Source organism: Carcharhinus amblyrhynchos, chromosome 4, assembly GCF_965287045.1.
Source record: "Carcharhinus amblyrhynchos chromosome 4, sCarAmb.v2.hapA, whole genome shotgun sequence".
NCBI lineage: Eukaryota > Metazoa > Chordata > Chondrichthyes > Carcharhiniformes > Carcharhinidae > Carcharhinus > Carcharhinus amblyrhynchos.
The window spans coordinates 19405991-19429570 of record NC_137327.1 but is presented as its reverse complement, the minus strand read 5'-3'; the positions used below and the strand labels follow the sequence as shown (position 1 = coordinate 19429570).

At 41.8% G+C, this 23580-nt stretch overlaps 1 protein-coding gene across 2 annotated transcripts in view; it reads left to right on the top strand.

Annotated features, from left to right (window-relative positions):
- Positions 1-270: 270 nt before the first annotated feature.
- Positions 271-23580, top strand: part of vps9d1 (VPS9 domain containing 1) — an 81742-nt gene continuing 58432 nt past the window's right edge. For both annotated transcript variants that reach the window (XM_080186781.1, XM_080186782.1), the window contains exons 1-5: positions 271-381; positions 9118-9190; positions 9343-9435; positions 12291-12450; positions 16837-16948. In XM_080186781.1, coding sequence (XP_080042907.1) covers positions 289-381; positions 9118-9190; positions 9343-9435; positions 12291-12450; positions 16837-16948 — 531 coding nt within the window. In that variant the 5' untranslated portion in view covers positions 271-288. The remainder of the gene's footprint in view (positions 382-9117; positions 9191-9342; positions 9436-12290; positions 12451-16836; positions 16949-23580) is intronic.

Sequence of the window (23580 nt, the reverse complement as noted above, 5' to 3'; positions counted from 1 at the left end):
AAACCTACTTGTGACACAAATAAATGAACTTTAAAGCATTCCTTCCAAAAATATTACTGCATGTCCACCTTTGAAAGGCAGCTGGAGTTGGGTCTGAGGGGTTTGGAAGCTCTTGGCTGGCAGTGACCAGCAGATGGCGCTGTCATGGTGCCCCGCAGCAGCTGCCCCGCAGTATCTCACCCCTTTATGTGTCCGGGTTGCCGATACGCCCGGCGCACAATTTCCTCCGGGTGTCCCTCCGCAGCCCCGGATAAAGGTTCCGGTAGGGCAGTCGGTCGGTTGGGCGACATGGCGTTGACAGAGTCGGGGGCGAACGCCCTGCAAAACGCCATGAAGTTGGCGAGGGCGGCGATCCAGCTGGACACGGAGAGCCGGCGGAAGGTAAAACTGGACGGCGGGGATCAGTCAGCGCCCCTCTTCCCCATCCCTGAAACCGGGCACGTCGACTGTCAGTCGGGCAGAGCCGGTCCGGCTCACCCTGAGCCCGGGGGGCGGTGGGGCTCCCAGGCCCCCGGGGCAGCAACCGCGGCAGAGTGGGCGGATCAGCCCGGGGGAGGGGGGAGCACCCCCTGACCCCTGGCCCAGACCCACACCCACACCCTGACCTAGACCCCGACCCAGACCCTCAGCCTGACCCTAACCCTAACTCTAACCTAACCCTAACCCTGACCCAGACCCAGGGAGCGGGGATCAAGGTTCTCATGTCTCTCCATCCTTTTGTATCGGGTTGAAAGGATACAAGGGTGGCACAGTGGTTAGCACTGCTGCTTCACAGCTCCAGGGACCTGGGTTCGATTCCCGGCTCCGGTCACTGTCTGCGTGGAGTTTGCACGTTCTCCTCAGGTCTTCGTGGGTTTCCTCCAAGTGCTCCAGTTTCCTCCCTCAGTCCAAAGATGGGCACGTTAGGTGGATTGGCCATGCTAAATTGCCCCTGAGTGTCCTGAGATGCATAGCTTAGAGGGATTAGCGGGTAAAATATACAGGGATAGGGCTTGGGTGGAATTGTGGTGGGCGCCGACTTGATAGGCCAAATGGCCCCTTTCTGTACTGTAGGGTTTCTATGATTCAATGAAAATGACTTTCCCAACGTGGGGAACATCCCAAACCCTCCCCTATGATCATCCATTGGAAATATCATCAATGTTGTCCAACAGATTCGATTCCTGGCTTGGGTCACTGTCTGTATGGAGTCTGCATGTTCTCCCCATGTCTGTGTGGGTTTCCTCCCACAGTCCGAAAGGTGTGCTGGTTAGGTGTGTTGGCCGTACTAAATTCTCCCTCAATGTACCCGAACAGGTGTTGGAGTGTGACAACTAGGGGATTTTCACAGTGACTTCATTGCAATGTTAATGTAAACCTACTTGTGACACTAATAAATAAACTTAAACTTAAAATAAAAATATTGGGATACATTTATTACCACTCTCTCACTTGTATTCAAAATTGGTGTTAAAACCTTTCAGGTCTAAACCACTACAGTTGAATTTTTTTCATAGTTAATATTTCAATAAATTCAGCAAGTAGTTAATTTAGTAATGTCATAAGTAGACTTACATTAATACCACATTTAAGTTACTGTGAAAATTTAGCATGGCCAATGCACCTAACCAGCACGTCTTTCGGACTGTGGGAGGAAACCGAAGCACTCAGAGCAAACCCACGCAGACACGGGGAGAATGTGCAGATTCCGCATAGGCATTGACCCAAACTGGGAATCAAACTCGCATCCCTAGCTCTAGGAAGCAGCATTTCTAACCACTGTGCCACTCTTTTAAAAAGTGAAATAGCATTGAAAGTATGAGCTTTACTCCAGTCACTGGTCTCTATGTTCCTTCACTGCTATAATCTTCACTCACTACCTTGGATATCTATATTGCATGGTGTTTACAAAGCGCAACAAATTGGAGTTGGCTGAGTTTTAATCTTGTTGCCCAGGAAACGGGGAACTTTACTGTGAGCTTCCTGGTCTGTATACTTTAGTGTGTCGGATCACCAGGTAGATCTGAAGAGGACAATGGCTTTGACTGTTTACTGTCAAACTGCTCACTCTCCTTGGAAGGCGCATCGCACATGGAGGGTGTACCTGTCAGGAAGTAAGCACTGAATATGCTGTTAAATTTTCAGCAGCTCTGGCTACATTTATTGGCAGAAAGTAACAGAGCCGGCAGTTCAGCCAGGACCATTGGAAATGAAGGGGTGGCACAGTGGTTAGCATTGTTGCCTCACAGCGCTGGGGATTCGGGTTTGATTCTGGTCTTGGGTTTCTGTCTGTGTGGAGTTTGCATGTTGCCCCCATGTCTTCGTGGGTTTCCTCCAGGCCCTCCAGTTTCTTCTCTCAGTCCAAAGATGTGCAGGTTGGGTGGATGAGCCATAATAAATGTGCAAGGTTATGGGGGTTGTGGGAGTGGAGTGGGTAGGGTGGCTGGGTAGGATGCTCTTTCGGAGAGTTGGTGCAGACTCGATGGACTGAATGACTTCCTTCTGCACTGTAGAGATTGTATTGTTCTCTGGAAATGTTAACTCGCTTTCTATCTCTACGCGTGCTATCAGACCTGCTGAGTACACTAACCTAACAAATATTTACCTGAAATATATAACATTGAAAAAATATTATAACGTAGTAATGACAATTTTATTTACCCAAAAACTGTATCTTCTGTATTTTCACTTACACAATACTGTATTAAAACAATTGCTTACATTTGCTCAAAATAATTCCGGATAACCTGTGTTTCTGAACAATAGATTACCGGACTATGGAGGCTTTTTTTTTAACTCATTTGTGGGACATGGGTGTCACTGGCTGGCCAGCGTCTAATGTCCATTCTTAATTGCCCTTGTTCAGAGCACAGTTCAGAGTCAACCACATTGCAGTGGCTCTGGAGTCCCATGGAGACCAGACCCAGTAAGGACAGCAGATTTCCTTCCCTAAATGACATTAGTGAATCAGATGGGTTTTTCCCACAGTCAACAATGGTTTCATGGTCGTCGTTAGGTTCTTAATTCCAGATTTTTTTTATTGAATTAAAATTCCATCATCCGCCATGGCACGCTTCCAACCCGTGTCCCCAGAGCATTAGCTGAATTTCTGGATTAACAGTCTAGCAATAATACATTAGACCATCACCTTCCCTAGTTACAGTATTTTCAGCTCTCTACTATACTTGTTTTTAGCTGCAGCATACGAAACCAGGAATAACTGGATCAGAATAGACGGATGTAATTCACACCCAATGGTACACTTACACATTCTGTTATTTTTATATTTCTAGAAATTGCTATGCCCACATTTATAACAGAAACTGCCTGTGTAAACCTGTCACTCTGTAATTATAGAGAATGCTGGAAACACTCGGCATTTCTCAACAAATGCTAACATTTTAAATATAAACTTTTCAAAGGCTCTACATCTTAAATATTGATCTACCTAATGACCGACCTGCCAGAATGTTTTCCTTTTGTTCCAAGTTTGCAACATATGCAGTGTCCTGTTTTCTGCTGTGCGGTGCTCAAAATCCTTTGATCAGTAGTGGCACTGCACACTCCTTCGGAAGGACATTATGGATGCAGTGGCCTTTAGGGTGGGATGGAGTGGGGAAAGGGGGTGGGGGGTGGGGGACATGGGGAATGGGTACAGGGAGACTGCCTGAGAAGGGGTTGCATGAAAGAGAAGAAACATGGGTCACATGGGATGTTGCGGGGGGTGGGTGGTGGGGTGAAAGGGGATGGCAAGGGGCACATGGGGGGTTGGAGTTGCCTGACAGTATTTACAGCCTATCAGTGGGTACTTTTCATTCCAAATGTGGACCAAGGATGTTAGACTGGAAAAAGTTGATCGGAAGATCTGTGCAGTTGAAAGAGTTTTAATGTCCATGTTCGTAAGTGCCCAAGTGTTACAGCAAAAGATAAAGTGTCAAGTTTGACTTTTGCCAGAAGCAGGGAGCAGTTGACAAATGATTTGTTTTTGAATAAAATGTTAAGTGCAATGTTCTGAGTTAGTCCACTGGTAAGTAATTCAGGTCAAGGTAATGGCCCAAGAAGAATCTGAGACAAAAAAAAAGCCTTAGCAGCAGGGAACCTCAGGCAAGAGATTTAGAATCTTTCAACACAATTTATCATAGACAAAGGGCATCCCCATCAACAACCCTGTCTCTTTAGATGAGCTGGGTTTCAGCTGTCTCCAAGGATATTTGTTTGGCAGTTTGAAAAGTTTAGCAAAGCTTTGAGGTGTGAATTCATTGAATAGAATCCCTTAGTGCAGGAGGAGGCCATTCAGCCCATCAAGGACGCGCCGACCACAATCCCACCCAGCCCCTATTTCTGTAACCCCACATATTTACCCTTGCTAATCCCCCTGACACTAAGCGGCAATTGAGCATGGTCAATCAACTGCACATCTTTGGACTGTGGGAGGAAACTGCAGCACCTGGAGGAAACCTATGCAGACACGGGGAGAAGGTGCAAACTCCACACAGACAGTGACCGGAGCCCAGAATTGAACCTGGGTCCCTGATGCTGTGAACCAGCAGTGCTAATCACTGTGCCACCGTGCCACCCTTTAAATAGAGCAATTGTACCATTTGAACCAATCAGACCAATTTAGTCCTTTAAAATATATTTATAATTTATAAGAGAGCTCGGTTTGTTTATCAACGTAATTACCTAGTATCATTGTAAATGTGACAGGGGTACCAAAGTATTTAAAAGTGTGGAGATGTGGCTTAAAAGCTGAGTACCAGTAATATTAATGCATGTTCTGCTTAGGTTTTGGAATTGCCAAGTGAGGAACTGAGTGCTGTTGTGAAAGAACATTTAATGTTCAGGTCATCACCAAAATATTCTTAGTGCACTTAATAGCCAGTTTCTGTGCCAATTTCTGATAGATCTGTTTGAAGTGTAGATTAGAAGCGAATAGGAACTTTGGATGGCTAAGAGGAGGAGACCATGGTTATTGCTGTCATCTATAAGCTGAAGAAGCAGGATTCTGCATTGACCAAATGGGCTCCTATCATTTCAAGTGTTTTCCTGAATTTGAGAGTGAATTTTTATTATCTGTCTGACCGTGGTCAAAGCTGCATTTAAAATGCTGCAATGTTTAAAACTTGTACAAAGATATTAAAATGTCTACATCTTCAAGCTTTGACGATGTTCTGGGACAACAGAAAGTAGAAAATATCTCCAATCTTTGCAGCATAATAAATTATTCAATTAAAATATTGAATAACTTGACTGTGCTCTGTACAGGTTGTCAATATTATCGCTTTCCTACTCATATTTTGCAATCCCTGCTATCTGGATATAAATCTTTCTTGTTAGTCTTCTAAACAAAATAATGACTGTGATTGCACAAGAGTTCCAGATAAGTTTGTTTGTACAAGGAATTTCATTGTCCCGACAGCGTTTGTGGTGGGATTTTATGGCATCACTCATACTGAATCCGTAAAATCCCGCTCGAGGTCAACAGACTTTTCCATGTTCTGACCCTCACCCACTCCGCTTCCTGTTGTGAGCGAGGTGATAAGATTCCAGCCAGTGTGTTTCCGTATTGTCTGCAACCAAAGTTTTTTTTCTGTGTGAGGTGTGTTTGTTTTCCTACCCTCAATGTTTTCCCAATTTAAATGTTTCCAGCAGCAGGCTTTGTGAATTTAAAACTAAACAAGTTTATTTATTATCACACTCTTCCCCTGGAGGTTATAACACAACATCTCTCACACGCACAAAGATTAGAAGCATATGAGGAAAAAGAATACATTAAAAGTTATAATGATTTTGGTCTTTTTTGTAGCAGGCCTGTGGTTTTTTTAGATGAATTAATGCTTTGGCTGGTCTTGTAAAGCAGTGGATTCTCAATAAGCTGCTTCATGTCGTTGAATTGCCAGGTGGTCAACTCTTACGTGAACTTGAAGATGGAAGAGTTTGGGTGGAGATTTCTACACCCACTTTCCACTAATAGACCTTTGCTGCAGTGTCTTGTACCTGGTTTGGTGGTTTCAGATGGTTTCTCATATGGAACCTTTTAAGGTGTTTCTCTGATCCAGACAGCATCTGTTGTGATTTTCAAAAGCAGGTACAAACATAGCTGCCTTAACCACATTAGCTATACAAGCCTAAAGACCTTTCCCAAATATGGTAGTGCGTTGGGCTGATATACAGTCTGTGTTGTGGCCTTTCATATTTTGAGTGTTTTGAGACAGCCACGGTCTTTATGTTTGAGATGAGAAATCATTGCTGTATAAGCAAAGAATGATGAGATTTACAATTGTCTAACACCCACTGAGTTTCAAAATCCCCATTGTTCATGGGGAGGCAGGCAGATGAAGCAGCAGCCACATATTCTTGTTTGTTTGCAGCTCATCCTAAACAAAGTCTTGTGAGTTTTTAAAGGGACTAAGGTTGTTTATATTTTAATGAGATATTTGCTTGAGTTTCAGCTCTTATCTGATATATTATCAACGTCACATGATGTGTTGTGGACCGTCTTAAAAAGTGTTGACTTTGGCTCTGACAAAGGATCGTCCAGACTCAAAACGTTGGCTCTATTCTCTCTTCGCAGATGTTGTCAGGCCTGCTGAGATTTTCCAGCATTTTCTGTTTTTGTTGTGTTAAAAACTGATATGTCCATTTTAAAAAATGCAGCTTTAATTTTCTAAATATCTTTACGTCTGTGCTTGTGTTACATTAGCGTCAGCAAGTAAGGTACTTAGAAAATAAGAAGTAATTTATCAGTTCTCTTCTGACTACAGTTATAACAGTGGATCTGATTCCTAGTACATTTAAATCCTATTGCAGGTTGACCACTTTTCTGCTTAGAGTCATAGGCCAAAACTCTATGATCGCCCCAGCCCTAATTCTGGGGCAGGCGAGGTTCCCAGGACGGAAATCTCTGTTGGCCTCGGGTGCGATTTTGCAATCTTGTCTGAGCGGGGCCATAAATTCCCGCCCATAGAGTCGTTATGACACAGGAGGAGACCATTTGGCCCATTGATTTACGGGCTGGCTCTTTGTAGAACAATCCAATCAGTACCATTCCCTCGCTCCATCCCTGTAGCTCTGCGACTTTATTTCCCTGAACTGCCCATCCAATTTTCTTTTGAAATCAATCATCATCGTCACTTCCTCCATCCTCATAGGCTATTACCACATGCTGTGTGAAAGGAAAAAATCTCACATTACTGCTGCATTTCTTGCCCAGATAAACTTTAAATCTGTGTCTTCTAATCTTTCTACTATAAACTGAGGGGAGTAGCTTTTCTTTGTCTACTTTATCCAAAGCTGTGGTAATCTTGTATACCTCAATCAAAACTCTGCTCAATCTCCCTTGCTCTAAGGAGAACATAACCCTGTCGCTAAAATCCTTCATCCCTGGCATCATTTCTGGTAAATCTCCTCTGCATTCTTCCACTATTTAAAATAATTGCTTTATTTAAGCTTTCACGCCTGTTTGTCCATGCCATGTTTGTACTTGTGTCCCTGTACAAATTATCTTTAACAGGCTGATTTACAGCAAAGTGTGAAGAACATTCTGTCAAATGTTCCTTTAAAAAGATACTTCCAGAATCTGTTACCCATGCAATGTTCTTTTGAAAAACACAAAGGAACTTGTGAACACAATGTAATGTATTGCTGAGGAAAGAGATCTTTTGTCAGAGCTTTGTGTATTGCATTCATCAGGACAATCGCAAAAATCCAGGTTAACTATCAGTCACCATCAAGTGGGGTGTTCTCCATGGCAATTCTTCTACCATCCAATCAGCAACCCCTTCTTATACAGTATGAATTTGTTGCTCCCCTTGGATTTGTATTCTTACAATTATCCTGATGGGTGCAAGACAAAGAGCTTCAACGAAATGTACCTTTTCAGCAATACTCAAGTTATGTAATGTGCCTAGAATTGCAAAGGGCATTTGATGAAATTCCATGTTACTACAATTTGCAATGTAGGGACTCAGAGCAAATGTTGTGGATGGATACGGCATTGGCTGAATGGTCTAAAATAATGACTTTCTGTAAGGGATGTTATTTGGGGGTTGAGGAGGGAATACCGAGTGTGGTTCCCAAGGCTTGGCCATGATTCAAACTTAACAAAGTGACTTGGATTCAGATGCTCAGTGGGATTTTTTGAGGATACCAAATTAGCTGGAATTGGAGGTGATGGCATAAAAATCACTGAATAAGTTTAAAAAAGTGCGTAAGTGGGCAGAACATGCAAAACATAAACTAAATGCTTGTAGACATGTTCATCAAAATTAATTCCATTCTATGTCTCACGACAAAAAACACAGTAACCAACTACAGTTGTGCTTTTTCACTACGATTCAGTCTTGTGCAGTTGAAAGGACATAGCAATTTGGTATGTTTCACCTTCTGAGAGAAATGTTCTTGTTCACATATTGGACAGTATAAATCCAGCAGCAGAATGTTATATGATATACTGCTCCTGATCTTCGGCTTAGTGTGACCAACATGGTGGCACAGTGGCAGTGGTTAGCACTGCTGCCTCGCAGTGTTAGGGACCCAGGTTCAATTCCCGTCTTGAGTGACTGTCTGTGTGGTGGTTGCACATTGCCCCTTAGTGTCGGGGGATTAGCAGGGTGGATAAGTGTGAGGTCATCGGGATAGGGCCTGAGTGGGACTGTGGTTTGTGCAGACTTAATGGATCAAGTGGCCTCCTTCTGCACTGTAGGGCTTCTGTAATAAAAAAATGCCCCTTAGTGTCCCAATATTTGTTGGTTGGTTAGATGGATTAGCCATGGTAGATGTGTGAGATTGTGGAGATAAGGTGGAGGGCATGGGTAAAATACTGTGCCAAGAGGTGATGTAGACTGGATGGGCCAAATGGCCTCCTTTTGCAATCTAGGGATTCTATGAACAGTCATAGGAGATATGTGATACATACACACAAAAAAAAAAGATACTTGTTGAACCAGGGTAGTTGAGAGAATCTGCTGAGTTATTCTCTACTCAGTTTAGTGTGACTGAGCCATTTGGTGCCTGATGGAAATCAGCACGGTATTGGCTCAAGACTGACTTGGAAAAGCTTCTCTTGCTATGTAATTAGACTGAAGAAACAGTACTAAAATCATGCATTTCTGACTCCTTATCTTTTGTTATTAACAGGAAGCTTATTGCGAGTATCTGAAGAGCATTAACTTTATTTCACAAGCTTTAATAGAAGATGCCCAAACTAAAGGTAAAGATGTTTGTTGGGTTTGCAAATTGTACATTTTCTTTACAATTTTAGTTGACCAGTTAAGGTCAGCGTCAAGTTTGTTGTTCTATGTAAATGCAAAATGCACAAATAAAACAAATGCTAAGGAGTTTAAATTTAATTATTTATTGCAGATGAAATGGAGCTAGTAACACCTGAAGTGCAGAAAATGCTAAAGTTGGCCGATCAGTGCTTAGAAAGAATCAAAACCACAGCTGCTAAACTCGGTGGGTTGTATATTTTATATTTCATAGCTGATCATTTATCTTTAAGGAACAAGACAACTTCATTGCCACAATATCTCAGACAACAGCACATTGCATCTACATAGTGATTGCCACACAGAAAACACCCCAAGGCACTTCAGAGTGCAACAAAAATATAAATGGCAAGACAAAAAAAATGAGATAGCAAGAGGCGTGATCAAAAGCATGATTGAAGAGGTGGGTTTGAAGGAGGCTGCTAATGGAGATACAAGCAGCGGGAAGATGGGATGCTTTATAGAAGGAATTGTGGACCGTAAAGTAATAGGAAGAAGGGGAATCTTCTTGGATCCTGTTTGGAGGAAGGGTTTATAGAGCAGAAGGAAGTTATGGAGATAGGCAGTGGTAAGACTACTATGGATTTAAACACAGGGTTGAGTATTTAAAATTTTGAGTGATGAGGACTGGAATTCAGTGTTGCTCAGTGACGGTAGAGGTGATGGGTGAATGTGGTGTAGAACAGTGTGGCAGTGGAATGATTTGAAGGTTACAGAAGGTGGAGGATGAGAGGGCAGTATTGGAGTACTCAAGTCTGGAAGTGACAAAGGCATGGGTGAGAGTTTCAGTGATGGAGGGACTGAGGCAGGTTTCACCAGGGAGGTGGAAGTAGGTAGTCCTTGTGACAGAGAGGCATTAATGGAGTTGTTCTGCAATGCTGTTAATGTATTGTAGAAATGCATAAATAACATTATGCCAAAATCATTGTGCCAGAAACAAACTCTACCTTGGCTTCTGTTAAACCTGGTTTAATTATTATTGCTAACAAAACAATAGCTACTAATTGATTGTTCCTCCCTCGCAAATCTTCCAGACACAGGGTCACCACTAAAAATTGTAAAGATTATTTATTTAGTAGTGTGAAGGAAAATGTTATCATTTTTAAATAACAAACATTGAAAAGAACTGATTTAAAGATGACACTCAATTTCATTTTTTTAATTGGTTTCGATAAATTGAATAAATTTTGCAGTTTGAATGCAAAAGAAAAGCTTGAAAAAGATAATGATACTCTGGTTTTCCCCTCATACTTTTATATTGTGTTCATAGTTAAAAGGGTTCCATGAGCAGAGCAAATTTCTTGTAAACCCAAAATCCCTCATCTTTATATATGCCAGGAATGGGATAACCTGACTGCATGATTACTAAATAGCCCTTACATGCAGTATATTGCAACAGAGAACATGAGAGATACCCACAACTTCCTCCTTTTTATCCAAAAGCCAGTAAATATTTACAGCACCAGGCCAAGCGCAAAGCAAAAACTAATAAGACTGATTTGTTTATAAATAAGGTTATGAACAAATGTATTTTAAATACAGCAAGCAACCAAAAAATATAATACTAGATCTATGCACTATATGAATTGTTTAAAAACAAGGGAAATGAAATATTTCTTGTTATTTTCCTGTACTCTGTGGCAGTCTCCGAAGGAAGTTATATAAATGATGACTCCATGGATTGCTCTTAACTGTAGGTCATGCCAAGCAGTTAGCTAAAAACTTTGGAATGGACGACTTCTTTGATGTCAAGGCAGGCTCTTTATAACACATCAGAATCAAATCAAAGCAAATCATATTCAGTCTATTTATGCATGTCAACATTTTTAAATGGCGTATATAATCTGAGCTATTGGAGCAAACTTTCTTGATAAGTCAGTCATGCAGGATATAAAGAAAGACACATTTATATGGCAGTTTTCACTGGACCAGTGGACATCTCAAAGTGCATTATGGCCAATGAAATGTTTACAAAATGTAATCACTGCTGTAGGAAATATGGCATCCAATTTACCCACAGCAAGCCCTCTCAAACAGCAATGTCACAATGACCAGATAATCTACTTGATCTTGCTTGAGAAGTAAATAGTTGCCGGAAATAATGCCCCTGCTCAAAACAATACCATGGGATCTTTTGCATCCATCTGAGAGGGCAGACAAGGCCTCGGTTTAACTTTTCATCCAAGGGTACCTCTGGCAATGCAGCACTTCCTCAGTATGACGGAACAGCAGTCTTGATTTTTATGCTCAAGTCACGAACCTTGTGACTCATTTTTCTGCAAGCTTACAGACCTGCCAGCACTCAGATCCTTTCCTGTGTCTGATAAGGGTGAACCAGATTCAGTATATATAATATTCCATTATTCAAAGGCCCAATAGTTTGATTAGTAGCAAGGACCACAGTTTTTGCATCCAGATTTATGTGTTTGTGAAATATTCTGTGAGATAAATGAACAATGGTCTCCCATTTTGAATTTTGGGCTAAACAATATAGACTGTAACTTTTTTCAAAATTGTGTTTTTTTTTAAAAAGCAAATATGTTTCCATGCTTAGCACAGCATCTAAATTCAGCCTCCATCACAGAAGACGCATCTTAAATGCTACAATGTGATCAATAGCTTTTTTTCGTACTTTGCCGAAACAAAACTTTTCCTTCGATTACACAATACACAAAGGGCTGAATTTTCCCATCCCGTCTACCATGGGATTTGTAGCAGGTCAGACACAGACTATGCAAAGATCTATTGACCTTGGGCGGGATTTTCCAGCATTGGGGCGAGTGCAGCTGGAAAATCCCACCCAAGTTGTCAGATATGTTAATATTTCAAAAGTTTCTTAATATTGCACTGATCTCTATGACTATTGTGTTTGAAAAGAGTAAATTTATACCGTGTGTAAAATTAAAAGTAATTTAGTTTAATAAGCATCAGAAGTCAGTGACAGTTTAATTAAATAGACTTTCCATAATTTTGTACACAGTGGAAAATATACCCTCCAGGGAGCTGTTGAAATTAGTCATAGCTGTTTGTTATGTCTCATAGGTAAAATAGAAAATAAGCCAGCAGCAAGCCAAGAAACCAAGCCTTCACATGCACCAACTCATCGGAGAGTCGCTTCTGATGGGGGAGGCACTAGTTCATCATTTTTGCCTCCTGAAGTCTTCAAGAAAATGCAGAATACAGAAACGCTACTAAGCAAAAGGTTAGAACCAGTGAGGAGAGATTCCAAACTCTCAGCAGGATTTCCACAACCAAAATAGATCAGTGCCTGAGTCTCTGAGGGATGTCAAATGGGAGATGATGCCATGCAGTGCTCTTAGCTACCTCACCTGCAAACTCACGCTGTATGTGGTTCCTGCTGGCACAGCAAATCTTAAGTCAATCCATGGCTTGTATTCGTATTTTGATTGGCAGTACAAGATGTTATTTGCACAAGGGACAATTTTGCTTCAGAATCACTTTCAAGTGTATCAGCATTAAATTCCATGCTCAATCTAATTTCTGCCACGGAAATAGTCCTTCATCTTGTATGATTTAGAAAAAGGGAGGGGATAATCAGTGGCTGTTGCCGCTGTGCCTTTCAGTCCTAGTGGTTGTAAAACATGTTAGTTTTGAACTGAGTAACTGCCCATGGTACCACCATCAGGAAACTCCCCCATATTCCTAAACTCTGCTCACAGTCTGGTGCTCCCTTGGTACAGCCCAGCTAGGATCAGTTGAAAGTTCTATAATTACCAAGGCCATGTTACTGTGTTAACAAGGAATTCAGCCTTTGGCTTCACTGCAAGATTTCTCAATCAGTTCAGCTCCATGCAACTATTGTTTGCCAGCTCCAAGTTTGGATAGCATAAATGTTTGAGCTTACTAGTTTCTGAGGTTTAGTAAAGTGGAAGGATCATTCAAGATTTCCAGCTGCTTTTCAATTTCCTCCAAAATCTTAATTTTGAATTTGAAAATCTTTTGTATAGAATATGATGAGCCTTCCACTCATTTATAATTACAGTATATGCTTGTTTAAAAGTCGATCTCGTGTAGCCAGAGACCCAGGTTCGATTCCTGGCTTGGGTCATTGTCTGTGCAGAGTCTGCACATTCTCCCTGTGTCTCCGTGGGTTTCCTCTGGATGCTCCGGTTTCCTCCCACAGTCTGAAAGACGTGCTAGTTAGGTGCATTGGCCATGCTAAATTCTCTCTCTGTACCTGAACAGGTGCTGGAGTATGGCGACGAGGGAAGTTTCAGAGTAACTTCATTGCTGTGCTAATGTAAACCTACTTGTGACACTAATAAACAAATAAACTTAAACCTAAAACTTAAAAGTTGACCCCATGAGTTTGGAATCACAGCATAATTACTACAATCACATTGAAAAGCCCAATTCATTATTAATAAAAAATGTTATACTTACCATATTTCCTCCAGTTCCTGCTTGTCAATTAAGGCATGAAGAATGTAGATTGGTTTTGACTTTTAAGGGGAGGAGTTGACAGGTTGAAGAATAATAAACAGCGTATATGGGAATAGAATTCAGGGACCAACTTCCAGAGCAATTTTTAAATAAATGAAGGCCAGGCCTTGCCACTTGCATCTTTCTAGTGTTGCTAACACTCAGTGAATAGCAGGAGCCTCCTCGAGTCAGCGTCAATCTCCCGGTGGTCTAAGAAAGCATTCCGGAAGATTTTAAAATACTATCATAAACAAGCCAGTCACTTCGTTCGTACTTCTGAGCCGTAGTTGGATCTAGCACAGCACTGTCCAATCAAATTCAAACCTTAAATGAGAACAAAAAAAGTCATGAGGACTCTGAATGCCTGGGAATTTTGGAAGATGTGGGGTGGGGAGGGAATTAAATTTTGATGAGGGATGATGCCCTGCTTCAGTCTGCTGAGTCACACTTTACACCATCATTCATTCTCAGGCAAGAAATATTTTTAAATTGAAAAGAAAATATCAGCCCCACAAAAAGAAAAGGATTTCATCTTTTAATGGACAGTAGAATGTTTAAGTCTAATTAACTTCAGTGTTTGTTATCAGTAATCAGCAAGTGTAGAGAGAAGTCTGTGTTCCCTCCTCAACTTCTACAGTAGGGATCAATTAGGGCAGTGTGTAATCAGTGAGTGGACTTTTTCTGAGTGCAGCACTGAGAGAAAGGGACAGTGAATTGAAGGTGGTTTGTTCCTGCTTATCTACATATATGCACACAAGGAATGAGTGGAGAAGTTACTGATGGCACATCTGTAATCACCACCAGACACATCTAGATGATGATGGTTTCTAGCAGGATCTTGACCAGCCCAGGTGTGGATCCAGCGCCCCACGTGGGAGTGATGTCCTTGGTTCCCTCCAAGGCAGCTTCACTGCCGCCACTCCTGTCCAACAGCACTGACCAACAGGCTACTGAAGAGAAGAGAGAAAGCCAGATCTGTGATACTGAGTGTCAGCTCATCCCTTTTGAGTGGAAGCCAAGACTGGTGCCTGCACTGTTTCCATGGCTGGGAGCCACTACCCCAACACTGCAGAGGTGCAGCTGATGATCCTAGGGAGGAGAGTCAGGCAGGAATTCACATCTGGAACCAGTGCTCAAAATGGCACAGAATCACCAGGCGATTAAAGTAAATAAGGCAAAATCTCATGCCTGCAATGATCAGCGAAAAAGCTTTTTTCAGTTCTTGCTTTAGAGTGATTCCATTGTTACTTGGAAGCCCTTCAGTGATGTCACTTCTCCTGGAATGTGACTAGCCAGTGTTGGCAACCTTGTGAATGCTAACTCCTTGCAATTCCCTGACGCCAACGCCTCAGTCAAGGACTGAGAGCCTTCACTGTTATATTTCCAATGGTACGGCCTTTCCCTTTCCTTGCTCTGGCCCCATAAGCACCTTTGAAACTGCTGATTGTGGGCTGTAGGAGTTGGGAGGAAGCTCCTTAATAAAAGCAGAGAGACAATGAACAGCTAGTTGTTGATTCTTTTGAGAACTATGTTAGTTGTGCCAGGCAGGTATGTTTTAGTTGGAAGTAAGCCCATTAAAAATATCACCCATATAAAAGCTAACGTTTATAATAACTTTTTACCTAAAAAATTGGTGTGGCTGCATCCTAAGCAGGGCATGTGGAAAACACCGCTGATGAGTGCAATTCAGTGGTCTAATCTAACAGCGTGGTAGAAAGGTAGAACTATAAGAGACGAAGAAACTGAAATGTTTGTGTGTGTACAGTGATGTCCTATTGCACAAAACATGTTAGGAATATCAAAACTGCTATACATGAAGTGCGTAATAGACTTGGAGAAACAAAAATGGTTAGAATCAAAGTGAATACCGTACTAGTACAAAATGCATCACAAATAATTGAGGCTTTCAAATATAGGGGAAAAAAAATCTGGAAGGTTCCCTGTCTATGGTTGCCACTCATGTTCCTTATGCATACAGTTATTTTATCCAACACTCAACCATATAGAGCAGCAAAAACAATTCAAGTTTGCATAGTGGTATGCATGCCAACTGTGCTTCAGACTTGACAAAATTATGATTTCAAAGAAATCAGTTTCATTTTTGTGTTCCCAAATATTCCATGGAAATTCTGAAAGCTTCACTAAAGCCATGTAGCTAACAGTCAACCTTCTGGCTGATTCTGAATCGCTGATAAATGCTAATATAGTTGTGAGCAGGTGAACAACTCTCCTCACCTGGAGCTTGATTGTTTGAGATATCTGACTCTGCATAAGTATCATGGGGGCGATTTTCCTAAAAAAACAACTGATGTCCAACAGGCAAGTTTTCCCACTTGTTTTTTGAGCATACTTACCTGAATGAATGTTTGGCAATCTGTGCATTACAGAGTGCATCAGAGAGATTCACACCGCTAAGTGGGGAACAGGGGGGTGCCTTATCCCGTCCAAGAGGCCATCATCAGCGCACTAACCAGGCCACTGCACATGCGCCAATCCCCTAGTAGGGAGATCGGCGCATGCGCACTGGCCACCCCCGCCCCCATTCGCTGACCACCTGAATATTGGCTTCCCAATGGCTTCCCTGATCCCCACCACCCCACTGATCATCAGCCCCAATTGCTCCCACTGATCCCTGTGTAGAGTGGCAGCAGCGCGATTATGCCATAAAAAATGACCTGGGACAGTCACGATTGGCTGGACGCGATTCCAGTTTTAGTCCTCCTGCTGACACTTGCTGGCTCACTGTACTACTCGAGCAGCGCACCGGGCCAGGAAAATCATGCCTGGTATATTTCATGTTAATTGTATCCACCTTGTTTCAAACAGATTTCCCCTCACAAAATCAAATAAAGATTTCTTTGTAAATTAGGATAATAAATGCGTACCTTATATTTCAAATGCACTAAATTTCCTGCTTTGTTTTCAGTTACAGAAAAGATATTTTATAACAATAGCAGAAGGGGTTTACAAGTAATTTTCCCCTTCTAAGAACTCAAGAAGTATATATATATAAAAAATGTAAGGTCTGAGATACCTGAAGTTGTAATCCAGTAGGAAATATAAAATATCTGACAACTTTGCAAAGTTACCTCATTTTTTTGCGAATTTGTGACAACTAAAACAAGTTTTACATCTGCCTATTTAGAGAACTTACTCCATTGGAAGAAGCATCGAGACAGAACCAGAAGCTAAAGGCTGCTTATGAGGCACGGATGGCGCGACTGGATCCTAAGCAAGGCATGCAGAAAACATCGCTGGTGAGTGCAATTCTGTCATCTATTCTAACAGCATGATGGAAAGATAGAGGTATGAGAAACAAAGAAACTGAAATGTTTGTCACAATCTGTGCGTGTACAGTGATATTCTGTTGCACAAAACATTAGGAATATCAAAACTACTGCATAGATACCTTATGCATAATAGATTTGGAGAAACAAAAATGGTTAGAGTCAGTGTGAATACCCATACTATTACAGAATGCATCACAAATAATTGAGATTTTCAAATAGAATGAAAAAAATTGATTTTTTTAATTTGATTTATTATTGTCACATATATTAGGATATAGGGGAAAAGTATTGTTCTTTGCGTGCTATACAGACAGCATACTGTTCATAGAAAAGGAAAGGGGAGAGTGCAGAATGTAGTATTACAGTCATAGCTAGGTTGTAGAGAAAGACCAACTTAATGCGAGGTAGGTCTATTCAAAAGCCTGATGGCAGCAGGGAAGAAGCTGTTCTTGAGTCAGTTGGCACATGACCTCAGATTTTTGTGTCTTTTTCCCGACAGAAGAAGGTGGAAGAGAGTATGTCCGGGGTGCATGGGGTCCTTAATTATGCTGGCTGCCCTTTCGAAATAGACAGAGTCAATGGATGGGAGGCTCGTTTGCGTGATGGATTGGGCTACATTCACGACCTTTTGTAGTTTATTGTGGGCTTGGACAGGAGCCAAAACAAGCTGTGACACAACCAGAAAGAATGCTTTCTATTGTGTATCTGTAAAAGTTGGTAAGAGCTGTGGCTGACATGTCAAATTTCCTTCGTCTTCTGAGAATCTGGGAGTTTTCCCGTCCATGGGTGCCACTCCTGTTGCTTATACATATAGTTATTTTATCCCACTCTCAATCACGTAGAGTAGGAAAAACAATTCATGTTTGCATAATATTTAGCAATTGAATACATGAAAGGGTTTTCGAGTCGCTGTAGCTGGAGTGTAGGATTTTCATTTTGGCATGGATGCTGAACTTGACACTGTAGAGTTACAGAAATATCCCTGTTAATTATCAAGCAAAGAAGAAGATTTTCAAGGGAAGATCACATCCCTCAGAGACACTTTGGTAATTTTACCCAAAGGATCATCCTGTTCTGAAGGATAGAGATTATTTTTAAATTTCGCGAAAATCCAGAAGTTAAGTAATTTCATTATGAAGCTGTCAAACAAAGCTTTGGAACTATGCAAAGCAGAGCTCTTCTGTGCTGTTTTGAATAGTCACCTTAGCCCAAATGGATTTATGTCAATACAGATCTGATAAATGTTTATCTCTTGTGTACTGAGCTAGACTGTGTCTGGGACTAAACTCAAAAATGTCTGAGCTGTGGGATGAATATCATTCTTGTGTCTTTGTAACAAATGACATGTTACAATGGTATTTTACAATGACATGTTTTGTCATTCTAATTAGCTTGTGATGTTCCCATAAATGCACTGCAAGGCCCATATCAATTCTCACAAAAGTATGGAGTGCCAGCTTTTTGTTACAGAAATACACTGGAATTGACTGCTTTATTCATCAGTTGTAGTTTTGTTTTGGATAGTCAAGGGAAATATTAATGCACCTGTGTGAAAAAGTGTCCATTTGCAAAACAACAAATTTAAAAGAGGCTGAGAAATATCGCCACATTAATTATTAGCTGCAAAGCAACAAAAGCATTTCCTGAAAATAGATCATATGGACATCTTCAAAGCCTTTGACAGAGTACAAGATTTTGCAGTTCAAAATTAGATTCTCTCATTGTGTTACATCTATTGTTGGTGAGAGTTCACTAGGCAACTTTAGGCAAAATTGCCAAGCCTCCCAAAACTCATGAATACTTTGGAAATCTTCCACATAATTCATTGCAAATAGTGACCCATTTCACGGTTGTATTGACATTTGATTCATGGATTCTCTCAACTTCACTTTAAATGAAACCTCCTTGAACAGGGGCTACAAATTTCTGCCATTTGTAACCTCGAAGATTGAATCAGTGTAGCAGTTGCACACTTTTGCGATTTCATTAATGCTGCAAATAGTTTTGTGACCTGGGCTTAAAATTCAAAATCTATGTGGATTTGCCTTCCGTCAATTAGAATAGAAAGGCGGATTCTACTAAATTCCAATTAAAAAGTAACAAATTAATGTTCACTATGAACCCATAAGACCAGAGAAACTAACGAACGTGAGGAAGGGTCTCAGTCTGTTGTGATTGTGCTGACTCGTTGCCCCAGCAGTCCCAAACTAGTCGCTCTAGGATTTTGCTTGAACTGCTTCATGTGCAGAGTAATCCAAACTCCAGAAATGCTGTTCTATTGAGTCCACATTGCCCACCCATTCTTGCTCATCGATGTCTGATCTTTTTGAAATATTTATTTCAGATTAAAAAGACTAGAGTCAAGAGTACTTATTTGTTCCTCATGTAGTTATTCTACTGCTATCGCCTCCGGCTGGAAAACCGGCTGCCTGAGAATCGCGGAAGCTGTAGCACTCAGCAGGAAGCCCGTGAAATGGCTTTCACTCGAGTCTTCCAGCCCATTGTGCTACAACAGCAACACAGCGGAATGGGAGAATCGCCCCATAAAATTCAATAACTTCATTATAGAGAGTAAAATTCTTTACAAACTATATGCAATTGGTCATGATGCACTCTTGAGATGCTTCAGTACATTTGTACAGAGTTCAGATTAAGCACACAGTCCAAGGTATTTTGCACAGTTACCAGCCCCTTGGTGTACGTTGGTGAAACGCCTTTCCCCACTGCACCTTGGTGGCAGCTGTCCCAAGCTTGAGTGCATCCTCAGCATGTAGTACTGGACCTTGGATTGTGCCAGTCTGCAGGACTTGGTTGAGGACAATTCTTTGAACTGGAAAATCAACAGGTTTCGGGCAAAACATAGAGCATCTTACTGTGTTTGTATTGCCCATAACTTCCTGATTCCCCAGCATTACATTTAATCCCTCTAGGAGTTCCCATGTAAGAGTTTACCCAGCAGTTGCCCAGAGGCGCTTGCTTCCTTTTTGAAGGGACACCATGCACAAATCACTGAAAAGGGAGGAACAATGCGCCGGTGCCACCCTCATCCTGATGGCCACCTTTGTGTGCAACTGCATCAAGCTGTGCACAGATCCTTGAAACAAACAACAAGTGTCACTATGCACTGAGGTTCTACCTGTCACTGGTGTTGCAAAGGATCAGCCTGGCCACATGGAACGCTCCAAATAGTTGGACTGTGCCACATCACCTGTCCCTCGTGGAAACGTTTGTTCAGAAAAACATCTTTGACCACAAGGTGAACAAGCAGTGGTCTGCATGGAATATTCTTGAATCCTTGAGGTAAAATGGTGGATTGTGTCGGATAGTTCCCTGAGCAGGCTGTAGATCTCCTCATGACTAGAACTTTCAAACAAGCACCAACACCTAGCTTGGCTGGTGGTGAGAAGGGCACTCGCCGTCAGATCTTTTATGTACGCATGAGGTATCTGCGCCACTGTACACTGCCCTCAAAGTGGCTGTGAGGAGGGTGGGGAGAAGAGACGGTTGCATACCTCCTTGTGGAATGTGCCTTTGCAAAGAAGGTCTGGAGAGAGATGTAATCGTATTTATCAAGGTTCACCCGGAGCAGCTGTGTGATGCAGGACTCTGTGCTGTACGGGCTGTTCCCAGGGACGCATACTGAGACAAACACCAACTGCTGCTGGAGGGTCATCAGCTTGGTGAAAGACGCTCTATGTTCTGCCAAAACTGTATTCCAGTGCAAAGAATTGTTCTCAACCAAGTGCTGCAGACTGGCACAATCCAAGGTCCAGGACTATGTGCTAAGGGCCGCACTCAAGCTTGGTACAACCGCCGCCAAGGTGCAATGGGAAAAGGCCACTGTGTAGGGCCTTTCAGCCAGTGTACACCAAGGAGCTGGTAACTGCATAAAACACCTTTGACTGTGTGCTTAATCTGAACTCTATACAAATGTATTGAAGCATCTCAAGAGTGCATCAAGACCAATTGCATATAGTTTGTAAAGAATTTTACTCATTATAATGAAGTTATTGAATTGTGTATGGGACGATTCTCCCATTCGACTGCGCTGCTGTTGTAGCGTGGTGGGCCGGGAGACTCGGGTGAAAGCCGTTTCACTCTCTGCTGAGTGCCATGGCCTCCACGATTCTTCGGCAGCCAGATTTCCAGCGCCGTCAGCTCCACATCAGTAATCACCACAGAGCTGAAGGAATTATGCAAATAGTAATTTAAATATACTTTAAATATCATTAATAGGCCTAGGACTGAAACCTCTAGGCCCACTAGCCTGACCTAGGATAGCCCCCCACTTGCGGGGAAGTGGCAGGCTGACCCCGCTAGAGTGAAGGAGAGCCATTAACACCCCCCAGAACGTTGGACTCCACAGGAATACTCCCTGGGCATGCCACACTGCAGTGCCAGCCTGGACCCCTGGCAGTACCCAAGGGGCAAAGTGCCAATGTCTGGGGGCACCTTGGCACGACTCACCAAGCATCAGACAATGCCAAAGGGATGGGGCCTGATGGGGCAGGGCCTCTTGTGGGGGTGGAGGGGGGGGGGGGGGGGGCATCAGTGGGAGTGGGGAGTCCTGCTGCCACTCTGCATTTGAGCTGTGGGGGATGGGGAGATTGCGTCTGCAGGGTGAGGTGGGGGGAGAGAGACATCGACATGGGCTGCAGGGGTGGGGGGATTGAGTCTGGACCCGGGCGTGTTCAGGGGGCCAACAACTGGGTCGTGGAGGGTGGGATGGCCAGCAATGTAGGGGTCACGAGGCTGGCCAACGATCAGGAGACCGGTAGTGCAGGGCCGCTGCGCATGTGTCGACCTCAGCATTGACACATCGGGACATGCGCGGCGGCCCACTCAGCACTATGCTGCCTACTTCACCAGTGGGACTAGGCCCCACCCCCTGATTTATGCTCTGCAGTAAATAGTATATAGAGTATGGGAGATTCATTTTGAAACTCCCGCTGAAAAACCAGCATGATTTACTCTGGTTTTTACACAAATTCGATACTTCAAATTTTTTGTGGAGAATCAGCCCTGTAATGTTTTCATTACTGAACTGAAGCATCTCAGTGCATCTTGATCTCTGGAGAAAATGTAAATATAATTGCGTTTTAGGTTATAATTTAAAATGTTCTGTAATGTATCTTTCAGATGTTATATGAATAAAGTATACTTTTGCAAAAAACAATTGTGCAGGGCTGGGAACCATCCAACAGAAGCAATTTAAATCACTAACTTCAAATGCTGGTTTTACCCTGATACGTATCCTGGAAGAGTTAGAAGGAAAAAAGTCTTGTCTACTCCAGAGTAATGATTTAAACGCCCAGACCCAGCCTCACATGGGATACCCCGCACCCATATAACTCCCTTCAGTCCATTATCTCTCACTAAATTAAGAACTAAAATGTGACTTTACACTTCGTATCATTTTGAACATTGTAACTTGGACTTGTTTTACTTTATAGTCATCATATCTTTTAATTTTAATACAAAAGTAATTAGACTATCTTATGTTTTCATCAGTTTCTGTGAAGTGTTGGTATACAATCTAAAGAGACATGGATTTACTAACCATTCACAACAAGAGAAATTAAAAATGATTTCTAACTTTTATAACCTTGCGGTGTTAGTGTGTTATAATCCACAATTTTTTTTAGCATGGTCATTTTCAAAATTAAAAATCACATTTATTTTGTATGTTTTATTAGCCATCTGTTTGACTATTGAATGACAGACAATTTTGGTTAATAAGATAATTATTTAAAGCAATGCTTTCGGACCATGAGTATATTTTAAGTGATCTATTTGCATCTAATTAGAGCAAAGCCCCATTCACACTCAACCAGTTAAAAAATCCAAGTGGCTTTTTTTTAAAAGATTAGAGAACCATGTTCTGCTGTTTGTTGACTAAGAGGGATCTCATTACATTGAAGCAATTCCCAGTTAGCATTTAGTACCTTCATCATCAAACTTGCTTCTACCTGGCAGGGAATTTTTAGCTTAGTTTAATATGTGGTGGCTCTCTCTATGATTTTGGGAGAGACTGAAAACATTTTTCCAGGTACAGTAAGGTCAGCAGTACGGTGGATGATTGTTAAATCTATTTTTTTGCTATCGATGATTGGAACTGTAATTTTTCAGCTTGTAATTTATATCACTGCATTTTGATATATTTGAGATATAAAGTCTTGCCTCAAAGTATATTCTTATCGGAAGCCTGATTAAAGAGAAAAATTAAGCATTAACTTATTACAATGGTGTCAGTGCTCATTAATTTTGTACCTTTTGGTTGCGAATAGTTTGAGCTGAACTACAGTAGAATGGAAGGTTAAGTCATTCAACACTTGAAAGTGATCAGTTTAAAGTTAGCAATGGGAAAAATGTAGGGGACATTGGTTGATTTCTGGGTGAGTACTGGTGAGGGAAGAGAAAGGAAAAGCTGAGAGCGTGTGTAAACAATTAGAAAACTGTCAAGGATTGGAATTGTACAATGGGGTTGTTATATTTAATTTTTTTTAATAGTTACATTGTATAAAGTAAGCATTCCCTATGTACCACAAGACTAAACCACTAGTTGCCACTAAAGTTTCCTTTTCAGGTGCTTTGATATT